Consider the following 24,640-nt stretch of genomic DNA (forward strand, 5'->3'; position numbering starts at 1 on the left):
GTGTTGCAATGCGCAATGAAAAACTAATGATTGATGCTTCTCATCTCTCTCTGTTCCTCTCTGTCTGTCCCTGTCTATCTCGCTCTCTCTCTGAAAAAAAAAATTTTTTTATTTGACCAACAACAATTATCATCAGTTACCTATAGGAGGTGGTCCTCATGAGTCACTTAGATACCCCAGTTTTGCGTTTAGCAAAGGCAGCCATCCTTAAAACAGAACAAAAAGGCCCTGGCCGGTTGGCTCAGCGGTAGAGCGTCGGCCTGGCGTGCGGGGGACCCGGGTTCGATTCCCGGCCAGGGCACACAGGAGAAGTGCCCATTTGCTTCTCCACCCCCAACCCCTCCTTCCTCTCTGTCTCTCTCTTCCCCTCCCGCAGCCAAGGCTCCATTGGAGCAAAGATGGCCCGGGCGCTGGGGATGGCGCCTTGGCCTCTGCCCCAGGCGCTAGAGTGGCTCTGGTCGCGGCAGAGCGACCCCCCGGAGGGGCAGAGCATCGCCCCCTGGTGGGCAGAGCGTCGCCCCTGGTGGGCGTGCCGGGTGGATCCCGGTCGGGCGCATGCTGGAGTCTGTCTGACTGTCTCTCCCCGTTTCCAGCTTCAGAAAAAAAAAAAAAAAAAAAAAAAAAAAAAAAAGGAACAAAAAACTGGCAACTACAATAGCAGTCTGTTCTTATAAATAAAATTTTATTGGGGCCCTGGCGGGTTGGCTCAGTGGTAGAGCATCAGCCCGGCATGTGGAAGTCCTGGGTTTGATTACCTGTCAGGGCAATAGAAGAAGTGCCCATCTGCTTCTCCACCCTTCCCCCTCTCCTTCCTCTCTGTCTCTCTTCCAGTCCTGCAGCCAAGGCTCCATTGGAGCAGAGTTTCCTCGGGGCGTTGAGGATGGCTCCATGGCCTCTGCCTCAGAAGCTAGAATGGCTCCAGCTCCAATGTAGCAACACCCCAGATAGGCAGAGCATCACCCACTGGTGAGCATGCCGAGTGGATCCCAGTCAGGCGCATGCGGGAGTCTGTCTGACTGCCTCCCCACTTCTAACTTCAGAAAAATACAACAACAAAAAAATTATATTGGGACTAGGGCGAGGTTTAGGGTGAGGCAAGTGAGGCAGGGTAGTTAGTGCAAGGGCAGAGTTTGATTCTGTCTTTATTTAAAATGTTGATGTTTAGTAAATTATGCATGTTTGTATTTGTATTGATTTTTTTTTTTTTTTTTTGTATTTTTCTGAAGTTGGAAACGGGGAGGCAGTCAGACAGACTCCCGCATGCGCCCGACCGGGATCCACCCGGCATGCCCACCAAGGGGCAATGCTCTGCGCATCCCGGGCGTCGCTCTGTTGCAACCAGGGCCATTCTAGCGCCTGAGGCAGAGGCCACGGAGCCATCCTGTATTGATCTTTTAAAATATTGTGTTAAAATACTTATCTTGATTACTGACTTGGGGGGGGCTTACGTTTAGCACAAAGGCGAATGCCTCCGCTCACCTCACCCTACCAGTCTTGTTGTATGTCTCTGGCCTCAGTTCCTACATCTTTGAAATGAGGATGATAATGTCCCCTTCCTTCTAGGAAGGATTCATTGAAAAATGTTTATTTCTAGGCTTGGGTGGGGTGTGGCCTAGGAGGGCGGGGTCGGCTCGCCCAGTGGGGCGGGGCCCTCCAGGAGGCTCTGGGGGGCGGGGTCAGGCCGTGTCAGCTGACCGTCTTGGCCAATAGAGGGGTGTCAAAGGCTTAGGCGGAGCCCGAGCGAGCCTGCAGCGCGGACTAGCGGGCCATGGACGGGCCGAGCCTCCTGCGGCGCCGCGGGCTCCAGGTAAGGCCCCTTGCGCGGCGGGCACGCAGCCTAATAAACCTGACTTGAGGACGGGGGCGGGACATCGGCGGGCCAGAGGAAACTGAAGTAGATGGCGAGGCGCGCCCCTATCTCTGTCTTGCCCAATACGCCTCTTACTTCAAGTGCTCACCTAGTGGGAAAGGGATATGTCTCCTTTGACATATGGGGAAACTGACGCTGCAAGCGCTAGCCTGAGAGAAAAAAGCTGAGAGATTCGCCTTTCCTACCAGCTGCTCCAATAATAATATGAGCAATAGCAACCCTTGAGCGCTCACCCGATGTTCATCGTTGCATTAACCCCATTAGACTGATACACTGATATTAATTAATGGGTATTAAAACTTGCCTCCTCACCCCTGCCTCTCAGTTCATCCCTAATGCAAGCCAGGGAGATTGGGGCTGTCCAGGTGCCCGTTTGTCAGATGAGGAAACTGAGTCTGAGACTGTCACTAAGCCAAGGTAGCCGAACAGGTTTTCTTTTTTAAAAATTGACTTCAGAGAGAGAGGAAGGGGGAAGAGAGAGAGAGACACAGACAGACAGACAGGAACATCAATTTGTATGTTCCCTAACCAGGGATGAACTAGTAACCGCTGCTTCAGGACGAAGCTAACCAACCGAGCTATCCAGCCAGCAGCAGGGATTTAACCTGGAGTTTTTAACCAGCTCTATCAGACACAAACCGCTGCTAATTGGCTATGCGGGAGGTGGGCGACATGAGGCACTTTAGCTTCCGCGGGCCTCAGTTTCCCCAAGCGCCATAAGGGCCCCCCTTTTTTTTGAGACTGGCCGGTGTTCTGGAGGCTGCCCGGAGGCTTGAGGTTTATGTTTGAATCCACGCAGTGGCCCTGTGACTCAGGCGGCAACTCTTTGACCTCTCTGGGAATTAAGAGAATCTAGCCTTGTTTCCTCGGGGGCTTAGACCACACCTTTCCGAAGCCAGCAGGTTGCAGGTGAGGAACCTGGAATTTGTCATTGACTCAGCAAACATTTATTGAATGCTCGCCGTGTGCCTGGCTCTGCAGAGGCAGCGGGATGTTCCCTACCCTCTGATACCCGCCTCCTCCCGGATGTCCCAGCCCCGTTGGAAAGATGAGGGCCAGAGCAGCAATGACCCTGCGGAGTGGTCAGCTGCAAGGGGGGACACTCAGGCACATCAGGAAAGGGCGACTGACCAAGCGTAGCTGGTGGCCTTGGGACAGAAGAGGCAGCAGCGGGTGGCTGGCAGGGTATTTAGGGAAATGAAAGAGGCTGAGGACAGCTAGAACTAGAAGGGAGGAGGGTGCGGGGCACTGAAGCTGGTGAAGGAGGGAGAAGGCGAGCCTTGAACTGAACACAGGCTGCTGTGGGACTGCGAACTCGGCAGAAGGTGGTGGAGAGCCGTGTGTGTGTGTGTGTGTGTGTGTGTGTGTGTGTGTGTGTGTGTGTGTGTGTGTGTGTGTGTTGGGGGGATTCAGGGAGAGCGCTGGCAGAGCTGCAGGGAAGAGACCCCCCGAGGGCATGGTGACAGTGGGGGCGGAAGAAGAAGAGCCCAGAGGCCGGAGTGGGGAGTGGGGGGCAGTGAGGTGTTGTGAAGTGTGAAGGGACAGGCCCCGCCTGAAGTCCCAGTTAGACTCAGCCCGCCTGCGGCCTCTTAAAATAGGGAAACCGCCTTCGCTTTTGGGTAGGCGAGTGGGGGCGCTGCTAACGTCAGGAAGTGGGAGCCTGTTCCATGGGGAGGAAGCGTCCATTCACTGATGATTCCCATGTTACAAAAATGGAAACTGAGGCTCAGAGAAATGTAGCCACTATCCAGGTGTCATGATGAGTAGCTGAAAGAATCTGATTTAAATATAGGCATGTCTTGCCTAACTGGTGATGGCGCAGTGGATAGAACGTCCACCTGGAACACTGAGGTCCCTGGCTCAAAACCCCGAGGTCCTCTGCTTGAGCAAGGGGTCACTGGCTCCACTGGAGCCCCCCCCCCAAGGCATGTATGAGAAGCAATCAATGAACAACTAAAAAGTGCTGCAACTACAAGTTGATGCTTCTCACCTCTCTCCCTTCCTGTCTCTCTCTCATTTGCTTAAAAAAATAATAATAAATAAATACAGGCATGTCCTGCTTTCCCTCCAAACCAACCCCACACTGGCCCATGGGCCACCAGTTTGCAGGCCACCAATTTGTGTTGGCTGTGGGTCAGGGGAAGAGGTAGAGACAGGTCCTTCTTGGTTTAGGTTAAGTTCAGACTTCTGTATAGCACTTTAAGAGCCAGTTAACATGAGCTGTTATTACTACTATGACTATTACTATTTTTTCATCATCAGCCACTTGGAAAAAACAATTTAAAGCACCAGATCCCCAAACGGTGTCCAGGGGCAGAGAAAAAGGCTAGAGCCTGTGGCTGGATTTGTTGCTGTTGGGAAGGCTCCCTGGAAGGTGCATCCTGCTTCCTTATGGCCCAGTTCCACTTATTCTCCTCCTCCAGGAAGCCCTTGTGCTTGCGTGATGTGGTCCCTGCTGACATCTCTCCCACTTGGCTTCAGCTAAGAACTTCCTGTGGGGCTTGGTGCCCACCTTGCTGAGTCACATTTCCACCCTACTGTTTCCCACTGGCCTGCTGGCCCAGCCTGACACACTTTTCCAGCCCCTTTTCTCTCTCTGGATCCCCTCTAGTGCTGCCAGTATGGGGTGTCTATGCCCTGCTCTTTCTCCTCCAGATGGGGTTCTTTAGGGTGGAACTGAGGCTTCTGGAGGGGAAGCAGCATGGCCAAGCCCAGCCAAGCCCAGAAGAAGATACTGTAACTATTATTATTTTTATTTTTTTGTGACAGAGACAGACAGAGAGAGGGACAGATAGGGACAGACAGGCAGGAAGGGAGAGAGATGAAAAGCATCAATTCTTTGTTGCGGCACCTTAGTTGTTCCTTGATGACTTTTTCATATGTGTCTTGACGGGAGTGAGGGGGCTACAGCAGAGCTAGTGACCCCTTGCTCAAGCCAGCAACCTTGGGCTTCAAGCTGGCGACCTTTGGGCTCAAGCCAGCAACCTCGCGGTCAAGCTGGTGAGTCCAAGCTCAAGCCGTTGATCTCAGGGTTTCAAACCTGGGTTCTCTGCATCCTAGGCCAATGCTCTATCTACTGCACCATCGCCTGGTCAGGCTGTAACTGTTATCTTTTTAATTTTTTATTTTATTTTATATATATATCTAGAGAGAGAGAAACAAACATTGATTTGTTCTACTTATTCATTCATTGGTTGATTCTTGTACGTGCCTTGCCTGGGGATCAACCCACAACCTTGGCATATCAGGATGACACTAACCAACTAAGCTACCCAGCCAGGGCTATAAATATTATCTTTAAAGGGCAGTTCCAGCCTGACCAGGTGGTGGCGCAGTGGATAGAACGTCAGACTGGGATGCGGAAGGACCCAGGTTCGAGACCCCGAGGTCGCCAGCTTGAGCGCGGGCTCATCTGGCTTGAGCAAAAAGCTCACCAGCTTGGACCCAAGGTCGCTGGCTCGAGCAAGGGGTTACTCGGTCTGCTGAAGGCCCGCGGTCAAGGTACATATGAGAAAGAAATCAATGGACAACTAAGGTGTCCCAACGAAAAACTGATGATTGATGCTTCTCATCTCTCTCTGTTCCTGTCTGTCCTTGTCTATCCCTCTCTCTGACTCTCTCTCTGTTCCTGTAAAAAAAAAAAAACCCGAAAAACAACAACAAAAAAGGGCAGTTCCAGAGGGTCATGGTTCTCTCCTACTCTGCTCTAGGTGGAAGCCCTTCCACTCTGTGGGAAACAGCCCATAAAGAGGGGCCTGAGGGCTGAACAGGTGATGCAGGGAGCCATAGTTTGAGGGCAATACTGGCAGAGTTCCACCAGCCTTTGTGGAACTGGAGTCACCTCTCTCTGCCATTTCACATCTTTTTGTATTTTGGAAGCAAATTAATATTGATGGTTAAATTGATGGTTATTATTAACTTCACAAAAGTGTTGTCTTGGCTCTGATTTATAGAAGCCACCCTGCTTCTTGATTCCTCTCAGAACCCAAGAAACTAGGCCGTTTTCCAAAGAAGGAAACTAAGGCACAGAGGGGTGAAATGTTTGGCAGGAGTCACACAGCCCTGATGACGGTGGGGGATAACCAGACTGGAAACCCACGGCTGTCCAGAACTTTAGAAGGAAATGGCTAGGATGGGAAAGGGTGCAGCCAGTATCCCTGGTTCAGATCCCAGTTCCTCCCTGTTTCTCAGGTTAGTAGGAGTTGGTGGGTGGGGAGAGCTGGCATAAGATCCCATTATAATTTGAAGTGGCAGAAGGAGACCCTGACGGTAGTGGTGGTAGTTCATCTGTTTGTGACCTGTTGCCCTGAATGGTAGTGAGTTCTCTGTCCCCAGAGGTATTTAAGCAGAAGGAGACCACAGGGTGCCAGGTCAGACTTCTTTGACCTCGAACAGCTGGGGTTTTCTGAGCTCAAAGTACCTGAGCAACACAACACCTCCAGGTACCCTCCTCTGCTCCTGCCAGAGACCCTGCCAACTTCTCCAGCATGGTTGTCCTGTGTTGGGCAGCTTCCGGCCCCCTCCAATTGGTGCGGGGGTGGGGGGGGCGGGGCAGTGACATCACTGATTGCCACAGTGAATGCCCAGCTCTGAATGTGGGCAGCCCTGAGCCCACTTAGGTAAAAATAGTCCTGTGTCCTGGACGCAACCGCCCCGGTGAGTGTATGAGAGAGAGAGAGAGAGAGAGAGAGAGAGAGAGAGAGTGTGTGTGTGTGTGTGTGTGTGTGGGGATCCAGAGACCTAGATTCTCCATCTTTTCTCTACCAAGAGGCATGGGCTGCTGGCATCCCTCCAATCCTCAGTTTACCGGCCTGTGAAAAAACGGACCCTGCTCCTAATGGGCAGTAGGTGGCTCGGTAAATGTAAAATTTGCCAGGTATTCTGATAGTCTGTGGAGGCCCTTACTGAGTGTAACAACAATAAAAATAATAATGGCTGAGCCTGACCTGTGGTGGCTAAAGGGTCGACCTGGAAATGCTGAGGTTGCCGGTTTGAAACCCTGGGCTTGCCTGGTCAAGGCATATATGGGAGTTGATGCTTCCAGCGCCTCCCCCCTTCTCTCTCTCTCTCTGTCTCTCTCTCCTCTCTCTCTCTCTCCTCTCTAAAAATGAATAAATAAATAAATAAATAAAATAATAATGGCTGAGTTACCAGGACTCTCCTGATGTTATCTCCAAATTGCTACTGAGAGATTTTTTTTTTGTATTTTTCTGAAGTTGGAAACGGGAGGCAGTCAGACAGACTCCTGCATGCGCCCGACTGGGATCCACCGGCATGCTCACCAGGGAGGCAATGCTCTGCCCATCTGGGGCATTGCTCTGTTGCAACCAGAGCCATTCTAGCGCCTGAGGCAGAAGCCATAGAGCCATCCTAAGCACCCAGGCCAACTTTGCTCCAATGGAGCCTTGGCTGCGGGAAGGGAAGAGAGAGACAGAGAGGAAGGAGAGGGGGAGGGGTGGAGAAGCAGATGGGCACTTCTCCTGTGTGCCCTGGCCGGGAATCGAACCCGGGACTCCTGCACACCAGACCGACGCTCTACCACTGAACCAACCGGCCAGGGCCCGAGATTTTTTTTTTTTTTACAGGAACAGATAGAGAGTCAGAGAAAGGGATAGATAGGGACAGACAGACAGGAACGAAGAGAGATGAGAAGCATCAATCATCAGTTTTTTGTTGCGACACCTTAGTTGTCCATTGATTGCTTTCTCATATGTACCTGACTGCGGGCCTTCAGCAAACCGAGTAACCCCTTGCTTGAGCCAGAGACCTTGGGTCCAAGCTGGTGAGCTTTTTGCTCAAGCCAGATGAGCCTGCGCTCAAGCTGGCGACCTCGGGGTCTCGAACCTGGGTCATCTGCATCCCAGTCCAATGCTTTATCCACTGCGCCACCACCTAGTCAGGCTGCTGAGAGATCTTAACCACAGGGAGTACAAGTCACTTAGTCAAGGTAGAAAAGAGATAGTAGATCTGGACCCAGATCTGAGTGTCCCCAGATTCTAAACCTGTGCTCCACAGCCTTTTTAGCCTTTACAAACCCTCTTGCATGTGCCACGTTTGACCGTTGACTCTGGGTTCACAGTAATGAGGGTACCCAGGTTTGGGCAGGTCAGCTTGCTGAGCTCTAAAAGGATCTTCAATAGGAAGTCATTGATTGTTCAGTGCCTCAGTCCCCACCTGTGCCCAGGACCCAAACCAGAGGGTGCATGAGAAATGGCTTTCAGATCTGAAAGTGTTCAGTGGGAGGCTGATTCAGAGACCTCTCTTTCCTCTCAACAGATTATTTGTATTTAACTACTATTGACATACTTCTTTAAAAATATAACTAATTTGTTATTTTATTTTTGTATTATTTATTTATTTATTTATTTTTTACAGAGACAGAGTGAGTCAGAGAGAGGGATAGACAAGGACAGACAGACAGGAATGGAGAGATGAGAAGCATCAATCATTAGGGTTTTTTTTGTTTTGTTTTAATTTTTTTTATTTTTTCATTTTTCCGAAGCTGGAAACGGGGAGGCAGTCAGACAGACTCCCGCATGCGCCTGACCGGGATCCACCCAGCATGCCCACCAGGGGGTGATGCTTTGCCCCTCTGGGGCGTCGCTCTGTTGCATACAGAGCCATTCCAGTGCCTGAGGCAGAGGCCACAGAGCCATCCTCAGCACCCGGGCCATCTTTGCTCCAATGGAGCCTCGGCTGCGGGAGGGGAAGAGAGAGACAGAGAGGAAGGAGAGGGGGAGGGGTGGAGAAGCAGATGGGCGCTTCTCCTGTGTGCCCTGGCCGGGAATCGAACCCAGGACTCCCGCACACCAGGCCGATGCTCTACCACTGAACCAAACGGCCAGGGCAATCATTAGTTTTTCATTGCGCATTGCAACACCTTAGTTGTTCATTGATTACTTTCTCATATGTGCCTTGACCATGGGCCTTCAGCAGATCAAGTAACCCCTTGCTGGAGCCAGTGACCTTGGGTCCAAGCTGGTGAGCTTTTGCTCAAACCAGATGAGCCCGCACCCAAGCTGGCGACCTCGGGGTCTCGAACCTGGGTCCTTGGCATCCCAGTCCAACACTCTATCCACTGCGCCACTGCCTGGTCAGGCTTTGTATTATTTATTGATTGATTTTAGAGAGATGGGGGGAGGGAAGCATTCATTTGTTTTTCCACTTAGTTGTGCATTCATTGGTTGCTTCCTGTATGTGCCCTGACTGGGTATCAAACCCACAACCTTGGCATTGGGGACAACGTTCCAACTGACTGAGCTAACCAGCCAGGGCCTCATTTGTTATTTTAAATAATGAAGTTATTTTTAATGCTGGGCAAGGAGGTAGATTGAGAGTCCTGGAGGGCTTCCAGGAGGAAGAGATGCTTGAGCTGAGACCCGAAGGATGAGCTGCAATTAAGTAACACCAGAGAGGAGAGTGGTCCTGGCAGAGGACATAGCTGGTGCAAAGATTCTGAGGTGGAGATGAGCCCAATATGTGGGACAAGCAGAAAAAAGGAATTGGGTGGAGCAGCGTGAGCATGGGGCCAAACTTGGGGATGGGATGAGTGGAGGACCAGGAATAAGAAGGGCTTGTCTCCCTGGAAATCATCCCTGTTTTCATCTTCTTTCAGAAGGAGCTGAGCCTGCCTCGCCGTGGAAGGGGGTGAGTTTACCTGGGGCAGGTGTGGATGGGTGGAGGCCTTGTGGTTCTTCTGAGCAAAGATATTTCAGTAGTAGCCTCCAAACAGTGAATTTATTTAATAATTACAACAAAGCTTCTCACCTTGATCCTATCCCTGACAAAGTGTTTCACAAGTGCCTTGTGTGGCCTCACAGCAGGCTGGGAGGCTCAGGCTAGTTTGCAAATGAGGAAACAGAGATGCAAAAGGGTTGCATCATTGCATTATGGTTCAAGAGCACCCAGCTCAGAAGGAGGCAAATTTCTCTAGTATCCAGTCTAGACTCTAGAATTTCAACCTAATATCCTGGAAGCAGCTCACATGCCTCCTATGGTGGGGAATTCACTTTCTTTCAGGGAACATGGGTGGAAAATTGTATCTTTCAGGGTCACATAGTGTTTCTGTAGGTTGGGATTTTTGGATCTCCAAAGAAGATTTTGTTCAGTGCCTTCACTGGTTAACATATGAGGAAACCAAAGCCCTGGAGGGGGTGGGGTTTATCTTGTGCTGATGGTCTGGAGGTGAAGGAGTGCAAACGAATTTCTTAGCCCTCAGTGCAATCACTCACTCAGCAAATTTTTTTTCTTTTTGGATCACCTACTGTGTGCCAGGCCCTGTTCCAGGCACAGGGACACAGAGACTAGTCATTGCTGGACCCTGTGCATGAAGCTTGTACTCTTGGGGAGAGTGATGGTAAAGTGATGTTATGAAGTGGAGAAATGAAACAGACAGAGGGGTTGGGGTGTGGCTTTAGCCCTGAAGATGAGGCCTCTTGGAGGAAGTGACATTTGAGATAAATCTGGAACCAGGGGGAAGAACTCAAGTGAAATGTCTAAGGCGAAGAGCATTTCATGCCTGACTGGGCTGTAGAGCAGTGGATAGAGCATTGGATTGAGATGCAGAGGACTCAGGTTCGAAATCCCGAGGTTGCCGGCTTGAGTGCAGGCTCACTGGCTTGAGCGCGGGGTTGCCAGCTTGAGCACAGGCTCACCAGCTTGAGCATGGGGTTACTTGCTTGAGTGTAGGGTCATAGACATGACCCCATGGTTGCTAGCTTGAGCCCAAAGGTTGCTGGCTTGAAGCCAAAGGTCACTGGCTTGAACCTAAGGTCACTGGCTTGAGCAAGGGGTCACTCACTCTGCTGGAGTCCCCCAGTCAAGTCACATGTGAGAAAGCAATCAATGAACAACTAAGGTGCCACAACAAAGAATTGATGCTTCTCATCTCTCACCCTTCCTGCCTGTCTATCCCTATCTGTCCCTCTCTCTGTCTCTGTGTGTCACACACACACACACACACACACACACACACACACACACACACACAGAACATGTCAGGCAGAGGGGACAGCTTGGACAAAGGTACTGAGGTGCATACTAGCTTGACATTGGAAGAACAGCTTGGAGATAGGAATAGCTGGAGTGAGTAAGCATAGGGGAGATGGAGGAAGAGAAGAAAAGGGAGTTGATGAGAGTTTGAAATCTGATAGTGGGGATGGGGATAGTGGCCCCCAGCCCTGACCATCTTCTCTCCTTGGACTGGGGTATATTGCAGCTGGTGGGGAGAAGCCTGAAGGTCCCAGTAGGGGTTGGGGCTTGGACATTGCCCAGATAGCAGCCTTTGCCCAGGCTGGGGGTGGGGTGGTGGACAGTTAATCAATCCAAACCACGGAGGGCAAAGTACCGAGCCACATAGCAGGATCAGGAGAAAGACTCCCTAAGGGCTGTCTAGTCTCTGCTACCTGCAGTGTGCGGGGACTAGGTCCACCTGAGGATTCAGGACACCTACTGGACGACCCAATCCTTCAGGGTCTTGGCTAGGCATGAGGGATGGTGGGGTTCAGGTCGCCCCAGGTGGTGGTGTAGGGACGACTTTGCGGAGGACGGGCGGGTGAGACCGAAGTCTGGTCAGAGCGAGGGGCCTGACATTCTGGGTTGAGGGACTCACGGAGCACAGGCCTGGAGGCGTGGCCGGGGCCTCGGCTGTGCACATAGAAATAGAGATCCTTCGCTAGGAGTCGCAAACGCCAGGGTTGGAAGATACGGGCGGGGCCTGCTCAGATCCTGGGTCCCAAAGACACCCCCCCCCCCCCAGAGGCGGGGCAAGATCCGAGCCCGGGAGAGGCGGAGCCAGGCAATGGAGCTATGATGCGGGCAGGGGAGGCAGTGACATCCCTTCCTTTCCTTCCGTGCCGTCCGCGGTCCTGGGATCTGGCAGCCCCAGTGTCCCTTCCTACGAGGGAATGACACTTCGCCTCCAGCCAGCACCCCAACGCTCCTGCCGCCTGGGTAGGCCTGCGCGCAGGTGCAGAGTTCCGAGCCCCGCCCCGAGGCGGAGAGAGCGCGCCCCCTGCGGCCCAGCCCCCACGCTGCGTCCTCCTGGTGTGCTGTCCCCACATCCGCATCTGTCAGTCCTTGTCGGATCACGCCACGAGCAGGGCTTAGGGGCCACAAAGGGGCGTCGGTACCCGGCCGTGTACACGCGGCCACAGCCTCGCCATGAAGTCCCGCAGGGACAAGCTGCACATCCCGGCGCTGACCCTTGAGTGAGTGGCTGGGGAAGAGGGAATTGAGGGGAGGAGGGACAGGCTGACAACCACCCTTCCACAGTCTCTGTTCAAGTCGTCCAGAGCGTCACCGCTGCTTCCAGGGAGCTTTCCTGGGTCATCGGTCTGGTCCCGCCCTCCAGGCCTGCAGGAGACCCAGAATCCCAGGACTTGAGCCCCTTCTCCCTTCTCCTGGAAAACCGCAGCCCTGGTTCAGCCTTTGGATTCAGCCACATGCGGGGGCTGCTGCCAGGTTCACCGTCCCTGGCCTCTTTCTTTGCAGTCTATCTCCGAGTAGCCAGAGCCCATCCTTGCTGAGCCCCAGCAGTCCCTGCAGCCCTTGCAGCCCCTCGCTGGGCCTGCACCCCTGGAGGTAAGTGACAGTGATCAGGGCGGGGCTCAGATATGCTCTAGTACCCCAAAGCCTTGGAAACTGCCCACACCCAGCTTCCTTCCCAAGGTACTGTGGGCTGCTGACCTCACTTCTTTGGGCCTCAGTTTACCACCTCAAAAAATGGCACTGTAATCCATACTAGGGTCCTGATAGGGAAATTCCACTTTCAGCCATTGCCAGCAAGTCCCCTGTCAGGTGGCCAGGGTGAAGCCAAAACTTGAACTGTTGCCCAAGGCCTTGAGACAGGTGCTGGGTTCCCAGCCTGTTCAGGACCCTCCCTGCTGAATCACCCCAAGGCTGTGACCTCAGCGATCTTTCCCACACCCAGCTTTCCAGAAAGCCCTCCCTCTGAATGCACACACACACAAACACACACACACCCAAGGCTGAGAGTCCACCGTTGGAGCTCCATGCACTGAGCTTAACCAGGTAAAGAGATGTAGGCAGAAAAGAACCAGCTTGACTGAGCATCAGCCTTCTGTCACCTCCACAACCCTGGGAGGGAGGCACCCTCCCTGACCCCATTTCCCAGTTGTGGAAATTGAGACTCAAAGAGGAGACACCAGTTCTCCTGGTTCAGTATATCTGGAAGGCAAGTGGCAGGGCCACCTTCACCACCAGAGTCTGTTGAGCCACCCTCTGTGACTGGTGGGGCTCAGGGTCTTGCTCCTGCACAGGAAAGAGTACCAGGTTATCATGGGCTCCTTGCACAGCTCAAGCACAAGTTCAGCGAGGGGACAGATGTGTGGGTCAGTGGTGTATAGAATTTGATGGCCCATTAGTCCTTTACACCTTAGTGTGAATGAACTGCTCAGGCTCTTCCTACAGGCCTTTATTGGGGAAAAGAGAAAATAATTTGGAACCCGTACTGGGTACTGGCTAATAGGCAGATACCTTCATTCAGTTAACAAACACTTATTAGGCACCTACTGTGTGCCAGGTGCTACGGATATAGCTGTGAACAAGATGAACATAGTCCCTCACTCGCGAGGCTCTCAGAAAATAGGCAGTGAACAAGTGAATGGACAAACAAGATACATTTGCACAGGGATACTCTCAGGGGAGGTTATATTTGAGCTATGATGTGGGCAGAACTAAGAGAGAGGTGCCAGGCAGAAGGAATTACATGTGCAAAGGTCCCAGGGCACAACTGAGATATATACAGTTTGTCCGTAAAGTCATGGTGCACTTTTGACCGGTCACAGGGAAGCAACAAAAGACGATAGAAATGTGAAATCTGCACCAAATACAAGGAAAACTCTCCCAGTTTCATACCCATTCAGTGCAGTTCGATGTGGTCTCACGCACAGATTTTATAGGGCTCCTTAGGTAGCTATCCCGTATAGCCTCTACTGACTCATCACTGACTGATTGCCTACCAGAATGGGGTTTCTCCACCAAACTGCGGGTTTCCTTCAACTGCTTATCCCACCGAGTAATGTTATTCCTATGTGGTGGCGCTTCATTATAAACGTGTCGATATTCACGTTGCACTTTGGTCACAGATTCGAATTTAGCGAGCCACAGAACACACTGAACTTGCCTCTGTACCGTCCACATCTCAACTGGCATGGCCATGGGCTGCTGCTGTATACACTGTGTTATGTCATCATCTGCGCATGCGCACATGCTGCCACATCATCCTACAGAAACTGGGAGGGTTTCCTTTTTATTTAGTGCAGATTTCACATTTCTATCGTCTTTTGTTGCTTTCCTGTGACCGGTCAAAAGTGCACCATGACTTAACAGACACACTGTATTTTTAAGCCTTAAGGGGAAGAAAAGTCTGCCGGGACAGAGGCCATGAATGAAGATGTCGGTGACCAGGGCAACATCTGGGTAGATGGTGGGCGTGGACCTACCTGGGAGTCCAGTGGGAGGCAAGGACTGCTGTAGCCCCCATTTAGCAAAAGAGGAAACTCAGGACCTCAGAGGCACAAGAACTCAAATTATGTTATTCAAGGGCACCTGGGAGTGTCAGGCCAGAATTGGCTCTGAGTCCTTGGCCTCAACCACAGGGGAGCCCAGGGACCTGTTGAGAGCCCCTGAACCAGTTTTACCAGGAGGATGTGGAGGCAGAGTTGGGGGATTTAGCTGAGCTCGCTGGGCTGCCTCATTCTCCAACAGGGGGCAGCAGAGCCTCATCACCTTGGGCTAGGCAAGGAAGTGGGTCCTTGCCTCCCATAAGGCAAACACCCTGGGAATAAACCCACATTTGTCCCCTCAGCCTTCAAGGCCCGGTGGGTCTGGCCCCTTTGACCCACTTGCCTCCTCCCCGTTCATCTTCTCTTCATTCACCTTGCCCTAGCCTAGCAGCTTCCTGGACTGTCAGAATGTGAGCTAGTGCAGCTCGGGCTCTTTGCACTTGTCTTTTCTGCCCAAAGCTTTATTTTCTCCATTTCCTTCTTTCTTAGTTTTTTCAAGTCTCTATCACGTCCACAGATAAGGAAACCTTCCTTGAACACCCTCTACTTAAGGGTGCCCAAGCCGTGGTTATATTCATTACGCTCGTTTATTTCTCTCATCCAGACCTCATCGTGAGTGTGATTTCCATGTTTTGTTGTGTGATTATTGGGTAATTTCTCTCACCCAGACATCTGGGAGCAACCTTGAGGGCCAGACTGAATTTTTCCTAGTCATCCAATACCTTCAGGGTAAACCAGGTGCTCAGGTGATACTTGTGGTATGGACAAAAGGGAAGCATCTGGGAGGGAACTGCCTGTGGTGGTGGTGGTGGTGGGAAGAGGAGTTGAAAAAGGTCCTGAGTTGGGCCCTCACAGACAAGAGGGTGACAGAGGCTGGTCCAGGCAGGAACAGCATTGTCAGAGGAGTGTTCCCTTTGAGGCCATGAATGTTAAGGATGGAAAGAATTTGGATTTTCTATGCAGGGTACTGGGAGCCACGCAGGGTATAAGGCTGGGAGGGATGTGGACAGCTCATGGCAGGTGGGAAGGGCTGGGGTGGTCAGACCAATGAGAGTTTGAAGGAATCTGTACACCCACCTGGAGCTTATCCATTTATACAATCTTTAGTATAAGTAGAGAGGCAAAGCCCTAGTCATAGACAGGGTTAGGATCTGAGCCCTAGGAGGCGGATCCACCCAGGAGTGTAGTTTTGCTGTAACAGCAATGAGAAACTGTAGGGGGGTGAGCAGAGGAGAGATGTGACTTGGTGGGCGTTATTGGGCTGATGCCAAAGGTCAGTGGCTCAGGCAGTCTTCCACAGGAGGCCTTTGCCATACCCATAGGCTCTCTGGATTGTCAGCTGCAGCAATCCTCCCTCCCCATCTTGTTCTGCAGAGGAATAAACTGAGGCCAGATGGACATGGGAGAAGCAGTTACTGGGGACACCAGCAGTGCACTGGGTGTGATGGGGGCACATAAGCAGTGCAGGGTGTAGCCACAGCTGGGGATGAGGGGCAGCTCCTTTCCTAACTCTGTGCAGAAGTGCCCCTAGCACAAGCTGGAGGAGCTGGTGGGCACAGCATGTCAACATATGGTAATACAAGACCGTGGCTTCATTCCCACTTGGGTCCTCAGACCTGAGGAAGCTTGAGTGCCCCCTACACAGGCAGCTGGAAACCTGAGAGCCATAGGTGATCCCTCCCATCCTCATCATCAAATCTGGCCCCTAAGCAAGGCCTGTCCCTTGGCCTCAAAAGAAATCCAGAATTCAACTACTTGTCCCCACAGCTCCACCCTGGTCCAGGCCTCAGTGTCCCCCTTCCAGACCCTGTCACAGCCCCCCACTAGCCTCCTGCCACTTCCACTCTTGACCATGACAGCTCCTGTTCCCAATGGCAGATATGGACAGGTCTACAAACACAGTCCAGATCATACCACTCCTTTGCTCACATGTCCTCCAGGGCTCCTCATGGCTCACACAATAAACTGTACTTTCCCTGCATCCTGCAATGCCTGTATGGTCAGCCCTGCTGGCATCTTCCTGCTTCAGGAGGACTTTTGCATGAGCTCTGCCCCCTGAATGGGACACTCTTTCTCCATGGCTGGCACCTCTTCCTTCTCAATGTCTCAGCTGGCTACAGTGTCACCTCCTCAGGAAGGCCTCCCAGCTAGTCATCTTTTGCTAATGTTACACCTGTCCTTCTTTGCCCTCCACCTCAGTGATTGAAATTAACTTGTTCATTTGTTTCCCTTACTTTCTGCCTCCCCCACCAGACTGGGGGCCCCTAAGGACAGGGATTATTTGCGGCTTTGTTCTCACTGGGCCCATCCCCAGGATTCAGCACAGGGGCAGGCACAAAGTGGGTACGTAATCAATGCTGAGTGAATTAATAACAAGATATGAGTGTTTCAGCCCTTGTCTGGTGAACCTGAAAAGCATTCTTGGGGAGACAACTGTCCAGACACTGTGTGGGCCACATGAGGGTGACACTGGACATAAGAAGACAAGGGTGGGGAGCCTGAAAGACTTGAGAAGCAAAATCAGTGGCCAGAGGCATTGGCCAGTTAGGGCTACACGCTAAGCAGCAGCACCCTCCCTGTACTTGAGTCGCCCTTTCTCAGATATGGGGTCTGGGCTCCAGTATCAGTCCTGGGCCAATTAACAAAGTGTTGTGTGGCCTGTGAAGGGGCCACCGTCAAAAGGATGCTGTCCCTGACTTCCTGGGGCTGTCATGAGAGGAGGAAGCATTAATTTATTGCCTGCTGTATAAGACATTTCTCCTTCCATTATGAACACGAGGTATGACATAACCAGCCTGATACCAGTTACTTTCTGTGCCTCAGATTCTTTTCCATTTTCACGAGGGATAATATGTGCAGATGGGGGAACAGAGGCTGGAAGTTAGTTAGCCTGATGCTACATTTACATATAATTCATGTAATCCTCTTGTCAGCCCTGTTTTCCTCCCATTTTACAGTTGTAAAAACTGAGACTTGCAAAGTTAAATCAAGTGTCATATTCCTGACTGTAGCCAGGCTGATGGCCTTTTCTGTTAGAGCATGTCAGCTGCCCTGACTCAGTTTACTAAACACGCCCACTGTGCCAGTTTAGTACTGGGAGATGCTGGAACCCCAAGGAGTCCTAGCCTGGGGAAGAGAAAGCCAGACAGACAACAAGAGAAGGCTTCCTGGAGGAGGGGACACTGGATTTTGCCAGGCCGGAAGGGTATTCCAAGGAGTGGAGCCCGCGTGGGCGTGGTAGCATGAACCCGGCCAGGCCGCTAGATGGGCGTTAAGTGTTGCCTTTAGCAGAAGGGGTCAGCGCCGCTGGAGAGAGGGGAAGGGGTGCCGTGATGACATTACATTTTAAGGAAAGGAGCCAAGTTCCAAGTCCCAACCTCCGGGTGCCCCGCCCTCGTCCTGGTAACCGCAGGACCTTCCATTCGCGGCCCAGGCAACGCCCCGCCCTCTGCCCGCAGACCTCGCTACACTCCGCCCACTCAGCAGCACGCGAGGCTGCCGGCACCGCTTCCGCCCCGCGCACCCCGCCTCCGATAGGCCCTGCTGGGCGGGGTCCTCCGGCACGCGCTTCCTCCTCGTCACCCCACTCCAGCCCCACAGTGCCCCCACCTTCACTCCCTTTGCTACTGGGCTCCTGGATCCGATCCCACCGCGGAGGTTTGCCTTGGGCCGCCGTCCGGGCACTTCCTGGGCCGCGGGCGGCACAAAGGGAAAGAGCAGCATGTCCGACCCCAGCTACTGGACAGCGGTGGCGGCCCCCGGCCACAGGAGTCGCCTGGCCAAGGGCGCGCTGTTGCAGCGCTCCAAGAGGTAGGGGGCACGGCGCGGGTAAAAGCAAGGCTGCTGGCGTTCGAATAGACACTAGTTGCCAGGAGTGTGTCTCCGCGGCGTAGCGAAGGCCACTGTACGCGTTGGTAGCGGGACGGAGGAGGACGCTTTGGGATCCAGGTATCCGGTGGGGTCCCAGATACGCTCCTTGCATTCTTACTCGCACTAAAGTGTCTGTCGGGGTCACAGCAGGGGTAGTGATGAGACAGCAGAGAGTTGAAACAGAGGCAGGATTTGAATCCAGGGCCCTAGGCCCCGGCTGAGTTGGGGAGGTGCTTCTTGGAAAAACTGACGCTGATTTATATATGTGGCCCCAGCTAGAAATGTTGGTTCACAAACGTATTTACTGCCTGAGCCTGGCGTGTATGTGGGGTGGCAGGAGCGCAAATTGTTGGTTTTAACTGAAGCAAAGCCTGGCCTCTCTTGGAGTCCCAGTTTCCAGTTCTGAAAAGCAGAGACTAAGCGAGAGCTATGGGCTCTACCCGACCTGAATTCAAATGCCAGTTCAGCCACTGCTAGGCTGTGTGATCTCCGGCAGTTCCTATACCTCTGGGTGCTTCGTGTCTCATTGGTGCTGAGATGGGGCATTCCCAAAGGGGCGCATTGGCAGAGGCTGCACAGTGAAACCTCGAATGCCAAGTCCAAGGCCTTAGGCTCTTCTCCCAGACCCTGGGGAGCCACAGAGGGCTTATGAGCACCTCAAGGACTCTACATAGGAAACTGGCCTCAGGCTCCTGTTTTCTGCTATATTCTCATTCTCTGTTGAACCACATGGGTGGTGATTGAACTGCTAGGCTGCTTCTCAGGGTCCTGGGCCTCCTCTAGGGAGGACTAAGCAAATAGTCGGCACTCAGTAGATGTTCAGAAAGTGAAGAAATGGTACTCACTTTCCCTTTGGCACCTCCAGTTACACTGTTTTCAAGAGGGCCCTGCCTGAGAACAAGAGATAGGATAGGCCACCAAGTGTTTTTCCCAAATGCTGTTGGAAGTGACAGATGATAGGATTGGAGGTGGGGATAAGGAACTAGGTGAAGGGCAGGGAGAGGATATGGGTCTAGGGTTGTGTTGGGGGGCAGGGCAGGAAGCTTTGCAGAAACCTGTGGGTTTCACTCTTCCTTCTGTACCTCAAGACTAGAGGACAATCCCTGTGGCTGTTGACATCTGTGACCTCAGTTTTCCGGGCTGGGAAATGGGTGCATCTGATCTCTTCCACCTCCTGGCTTGTTGGGATTGACAAAAAGTTACTTAATTCCCTGGGGAGGCCTGGCCTGGCCTGGCCTGGCCTGGCCTGCACTCTGATCATGTATCAGGCCCTATAGGCCTTGTCAAGAGAAAGATGACAGTACATGTATCTGCCATAATTTACCCAGTGCAGACCCAAAGCTGAGCCCTGTATATTGGTTTTATCAAATCTTCCCAGCATCTGGCAAGGTATACAGATGGAGAAACAGGCTCGGGGGATCAGCTATGGGCAATCTGTATCCAAACACTGCGCCCTCCTCCACCCCCTGCCTGCCTTGTTGCCTGGGTTGTTGGCTGACCACGCTTCCCCACATGTTGGCCTGCACTGTGCCTTCTGTGCTCTTCCTGGCCCTGTAAAGCTGGAGGGTTTGTCTCCCTCCCTGTGCAGTGATGTGGCTGAGCTGCGTTGGCGGCTGGGGTATGTGGGCTGATGCACTGGCAGAACAAGCAGAGCTGTTGCTGGGTAACTACTCTGGGGGAGCAAGGGGGTAGGGTGGGACAATGTCACTCCCGACTTTCCTCTGCCAGGGTGCCTGCTGGGGCCAGAGCCCAGGTTGCCAGAAGGAGCTGGGATGGAGGGAAGGAAGGAAATGTGTGGGTAACAGTTTGACAGAACATGAGACAGGGTCCAACTATGCAAGATCTGATTTTAGGGTTTTTAAGGGCAGACTGGCATTTTGGGGGAATCTTGGAGAGGAACGTTGCCAAGAGATTGGGGCAGTGGCCCAGGGAAAGGGTGTGTGGAATGGGGCGGGGGCCTGCCTTAAGCCACCTGCAGGCTCCATGGTCCTCACCACACTCTGTCTTATTTTCCAGAGCTCCTGGCAGTGGCCATAGCTTGGGAAAGGCATGAGGGTGGGAGAGTGAACACTGAAGCCAGAGAGGCAGGCCAGGGACTCCTGACTATGTACAGTGACAACCAGGAGGCCAGAAGTGCTTCATGCCACCACTTATAATACCAGTAATAGCAGATTTAGTAATAGTGGTATTTGTCAAAATACTGCTGGGCCTCGAAGTCTGGGCTAAGTAAGAGCCATGGGGGAGTCCAGCTAGGGATGGAGTGGGAATGGTCGTGCCGAGCTTCTTATTCTGCTCCAAATCTGTTTGAATGTGTGCACCAGCCTGGGGATGTGGTCTCTTGAGCCTAGAGACCTGGACCAATGCCTAACCTTATTCCCACCTACCCCTACAGTTGCCGCAGTGGGAACCGTAAAAGCCTCGTGGTAGGAACACCCTCACCAACCTTTTCCCGGCCCCTGTCACCACTGTCAGTTCTAACCGGTGAGCATGGGAGCAAGCGGGTGGGTGCTGTGTCCTGTTTCTACCCCTGATGACTCAGTTTCTCCTGGCCTCCTGCTCAGCAGGCAACAGCCCCCTGGATAGTCCCCGGAACTTCTCAGCTGCGTCAGCTGCCAGCTTCCCCTTTGCCCGGAGGTGAGTGGTCCCTTGTTTGGGAAATGGTATCCTCATGACTGGTGAGGGGACAGGCAAAGTGTGTGTGCCTGTGGACCTGCCTCCTCACTGGCCTTTTCCCCTCCCCTGACCCCTGCCCTGCGGTGGTCCCTCCCTCTAGTTTCTGCCCCTGCCTCGGCCTTCTGCAGCCACATTTCTTGCACAGACAGGTAATTTTAACAAGCCCTGGGGGAGGGGGAGAGAGGAGACAGTACAGGTCTAAGAACTATTAATGAAGGTAATTCATTTACTTAATAAGAGCTGATGGAGGACCTGTGTGTGCAGGCATTTAAATGTCACTTATTCATTCGACACTTATTGAGTACCTGCTGAGGGCCTTGAGGAATGGAGGGCTGGAGAGTGCCCTGTCTGGTGGAGGTGGCCATGATGTGCCCCAGGAGGTACGGCTCAGAAAGGTGGCAGCTTCTTTTTTTTTTTTTTAAGGTGGCACCTTTGATTGGGGGGTGGTACTGGCAGTTGGAATCAGGGACAAATTCCGGTGTCTGAAGGATGAGGAAGAAACGCAGTGGACTTGCCCACCCCGAATCACTCACTGTTCTTGGCCTTAGAGAGTCCTTCCTCCAATGGCGCCAGAATCTGGCAGCCGCAGTGTTCACCCTTGGTCCCCACAAACACAGGGGTCATGCCTTCCTTCCAATTCTTCTGGTTCTCCTCTCCAGGGCTGATGGCAGAAGATGGTCTCTTGCATCCCTCCCGTCTTCTGGCTATGGAACCAACACACCCAGCTCCACTGTCTCGGTACCTGCAGTCCCACCTTGTTGGCAGACAGGCGGGTTTGAAGTTGGAGAGGGATAGCTCTTTGGTTTGTTTGTTTTTTTACAGAGTAAGAAAGAGAGTCAGAGAGAGGGACAGATAGGGACAGACAGACAGGAATGGAGAGAGATGAGAAGCATCAATCTTCAGTTTTTCACTGCGACACCTTAGTTATTCATTGATTGCTTTCTCATATGTGCCTTGACCGTGGGCCTTCAGCAGACTGAGTAACCCTTTGCTTGAGCCAGCGACCTTGGGTCCAAGCTGGTGAGCTTTGCTCGAACCTTGGTCCTCTGCATCCCAATCCGACGCTCTATCCACTGTGCCACTGCCTGGTCAGGCTCCCTTTGGTTTTTTCAAGGGGTCTGATAGTTGTGCAGTCAGCAGGCTCCAGGCTGTCTCTGTGCTGCATTATGGGCAATGTGGAGGTTGCCAAGGAGGCCCAGCCTTAGCCCCAGAAGCCCTCAGTCTGGGATCTACCGATATCCCTAGCCTGTGGGGTCAGGATCTGGCCAGAGGGGATCTTGAAGCTGCCAAGGGAACAGGCAGAGAGGGTTTTCCTGGAGGAGAGGGCATCAGAACTGGGTTATTGAGAGCCAGGCAGGAGAGTATTACTGACTGATGACTAGCTGGTAGCCTAGGCCTTGAGGGCTAGTGCTGGGGTCCGGGCTGTGGCACTGACTATCAGCCTTCGCTCTGATACATCCTCCTGCCAGTCAAGCTCATCCTCCCGGGAGCGTCTCCACCAGCTTCCTTTCCAACCAACGCCAGACGAACTGCGTTTCCTGTCCAAGCATTTCCGCAGCTCAGAGAGTGTGGCTGACGAGGAGGCTGGCCACCGCTCACCCTGTCTTCGACCCCGTTCCCGCAGCCTCAGGTGGGTCTTGACCTCTAGCCCCTGCCCTGGCACCTCCCTGGGCTGGCTTTTGGACCACAGCATGGCTCCCCTTCCCCTCTGGCTCAGCCCCCTTCCCCTAGGCTGGGCCTCAGGTCCTATGGCACAAGCTAATCATCACCCCCCTTCAGCCCTGGACGCACGACAGGACCCTTTGACAGCGAGGCCGTCATGATGAATCGTGTGTACCGGGAGAGGTTCCCGAAGGTGGGCAGTGCCGTGGGGCTGGGCCGGCCCCAGCACCCTCCACATTGCTTTCTCTCTTTGTGACAGACAGACACTCTGTCTTCTTGGCTGTGTCCCCACATCTGTCCATTTTTATTTTTCCCTCTTGGTCTCTAATGTCCCCCCAGTCCTCTGACCCCATTGGCTTCATGGTCACATTTCTTTCCCTGCTGTGTCTCCCGCCCCAATCTGTGCATGTTGCTCCTCTGTTCTGTCCAATGACCAGGTCACCCATTTCCCCCGCCCAGGCCACGGCCCAGATGGAGGGTCATCTGCAGGAGTTCCTCACAGCCTTCGCGCCTGGTGCCCAGCTGGCACTAGCCGATGGTGTTCTGGGCTTCATCCACCACCAGATCGTGGAGTTGGCCCGCGACTGCCTGAGCAAGTCTGAAGAGGCACTCATCACCTCCCGCTACTTCCTGGAGATGCAGGAGAAGCTAGAGAGGCTGCTACAGGATGTGTGTGGGGAGGTTGGGTCTGGGAGTCCCTGGGTTGGGTAGGGTGGGGACAAGGGCCTACGGGTGATGTCACACCCACCTGCCTCCAGGCTCACGAGCGCTCAGACAGTGAGGAAGTCGGCTTCATTGTCCAGCTGGTTCGGAAGCTGCTGATCATCATCTCAAGGCCAGCAAGGCTCCTAGAGTGTCTTGTGAGTCTCCTTCCATGGCCAGATGAGGGGCCTAATAGAGCTGAGACCACATCCCCAAGATACAAGACACAGTTCCCAGTACATAGGGCTTAGAGAGGCTGCCAGACTGGGACTGCTTCCTGTAGGATGAGACAGGAACTAAGATCCCAGGGACAACTTGGAACCACTGGTCAGAGTGCTCTAGATGGGCACAGCATTTGCAAAGGCCTGGAAACAAGAAGCCCTCAACTGACCAATCCTTTTTACCCCCTCAGGAGTTTGACCCTGAGGAATTTTACCATCTGCTGGAGGCTGCAGAGGGCCAGGCTCGAGAAGGCCAGGGCATCAAGACCGACCTGCCACAGTACATCATTGGGCAGCTGGGCCTGGCTAAGGACCCCCTCGAGGGTAAGCTAGGGTGGGGCCGGGTAAAGAGAGGAGACTGAGAGGATGAGGCAGAGTCATTGGTACTTGTCTTTCTGTTTCCTGCCCTTGGTCACCCATGGGGCCCACAGTGGGGAAAGTGCCTGGGATTCCAAGGTCAGGTGGCTGCATGGCACATTGGGCCCCGTAACCTGCCAAAGCCTTGGGGCCTCAGTGTCCTCAAATGCCAAGTTGAAATGGGCCAGAGCACCATGGGATCACCACTGGCAATGACGTTTATATCATCCTACAAATTCACAAAGCCTGTTCCCAGTTTTACCTAACTGTGGCCCCAGGGGTAGCCTCAAAGTCAGAAGGGGCCACCCGTAGGCAAGAACTCCCCTGAACAGCTGGGATGGGGAGCCAAAATGTGGCAAGAGGGGAGCATGGAACTTGGACTGGCTTGGGCCAGGGGTGGTCAGGGTAAGCTCTGGAAAGAGGTGATGTTTAAACTGAGAATGGAGAGATGACCAGATGCAGATCTGAGGGAGAAAAAGGGGGGTGCCAGGCAAGAGAACTACAAAGGCCCTGAGGTGGGATTATGTCTGGCATATTGGAGGAGCAGAAGAGGGGGTACAGCTGAGGAACGGAAGAAATAGGGGTTCCGGGGGCAAGCAAGGGGATTGGAAGGGCCGGGCTATAATGGACAGTATCTGCCTAGCTTCATTGCTGTTAACTTTGGGATCAGGCTGCTATTGTCCCCATTTGAAGCTGGAGAAATGAAGGCTCCAGGCAGATGAAGTTGAGCAGGGGATCAGACACAGGTATGCCTGAGG

The 24,640-nt window shown here is 53.0% G+C and overlaps 1 protein-coding gene across 10 annotated transcripts in view; it reads left to right on the plus strand.

Annotated features, from left to right (window-relative positions):
• The first annotated feature begins 1,734 nt into the window (after nucleotides 1–1,734).
• Nucleotides 1,735–24,640, plus strand: part of MAST3 (microtubule associated serine/threonine kinase 3) — a 39,939-nt gene continuing 17,033 nt past the window's right edge. For 2 of the 10 annotated variants that reach the window (XM_066349742.1, XM_066349807.1), the window contains exons 1-10: nucleotides 11,615–12,078; nucleotides 12,362–12,451; nucleotides 20,660–20,748; nucleotides 20,829–20,901; nucleotides 21,600–21,678; nucleotides 22,410–22,570; nucleotides 22,720–22,795; nucleotides 23,062–23,271; nucleotides 23,361–23,462; nucleotides 23,717–23,849. In XM_066349742.1, the coding sequence (XP_066205839.1) occupies nucleotides 12,032–12,078; nucleotides 12,362–12,451; nucleotides 20,660–20,748; nucleotides 20,829–20,901; nucleotides 21,600–21,678; nucleotides 22,410–22,570; nucleotides 22,720–22,795; nucleotides 23,062–23,271; nucleotides 23,361–23,462; nucleotides 23,717–23,849 (1,060 nt within the window). In that variant the 5' untranslated portion in view covers nucleotides 11,615–12,031. Of the gene's footprint in view, nucleotides 1,808–9,485; nucleotides 9,518–11,614; nucleotides 12,079–12,361; nucleotides 12,452–17,918; nucleotides 18,208–20,659; nucleotides 20,749–20,828; nucleotides 20,902–21,599; nucleotides 21,679–22,409; nucleotides 22,571–22,719; nucleotides 22,796–23,061; nucleotides 23,272–23,360; nucleotides 23,463–23,716; nucleotides 23,850–24,640 lie in introns of those variants that run through there. The other 8 variants (XM_066349776.1, XM_066349786.1, XM_066349752.1 and 5 more) reach the window with 8 other exon arrangements.

This window comes from Saccopteryx leptura, chromosome 1 (genome assembly GCF_036850995.1).
Source record: "Saccopteryx leptura isolate mSacLep1 chromosome 1, mSacLep1_pri_phased_curated, whole genome shotgun sequence".
Classification (NCBI taxonomy): Eukaryota; Metazoa; Chordata; class Mammalia; order Chiroptera; family Emballonuridae; genus Saccopteryx; species Saccopteryx leptura.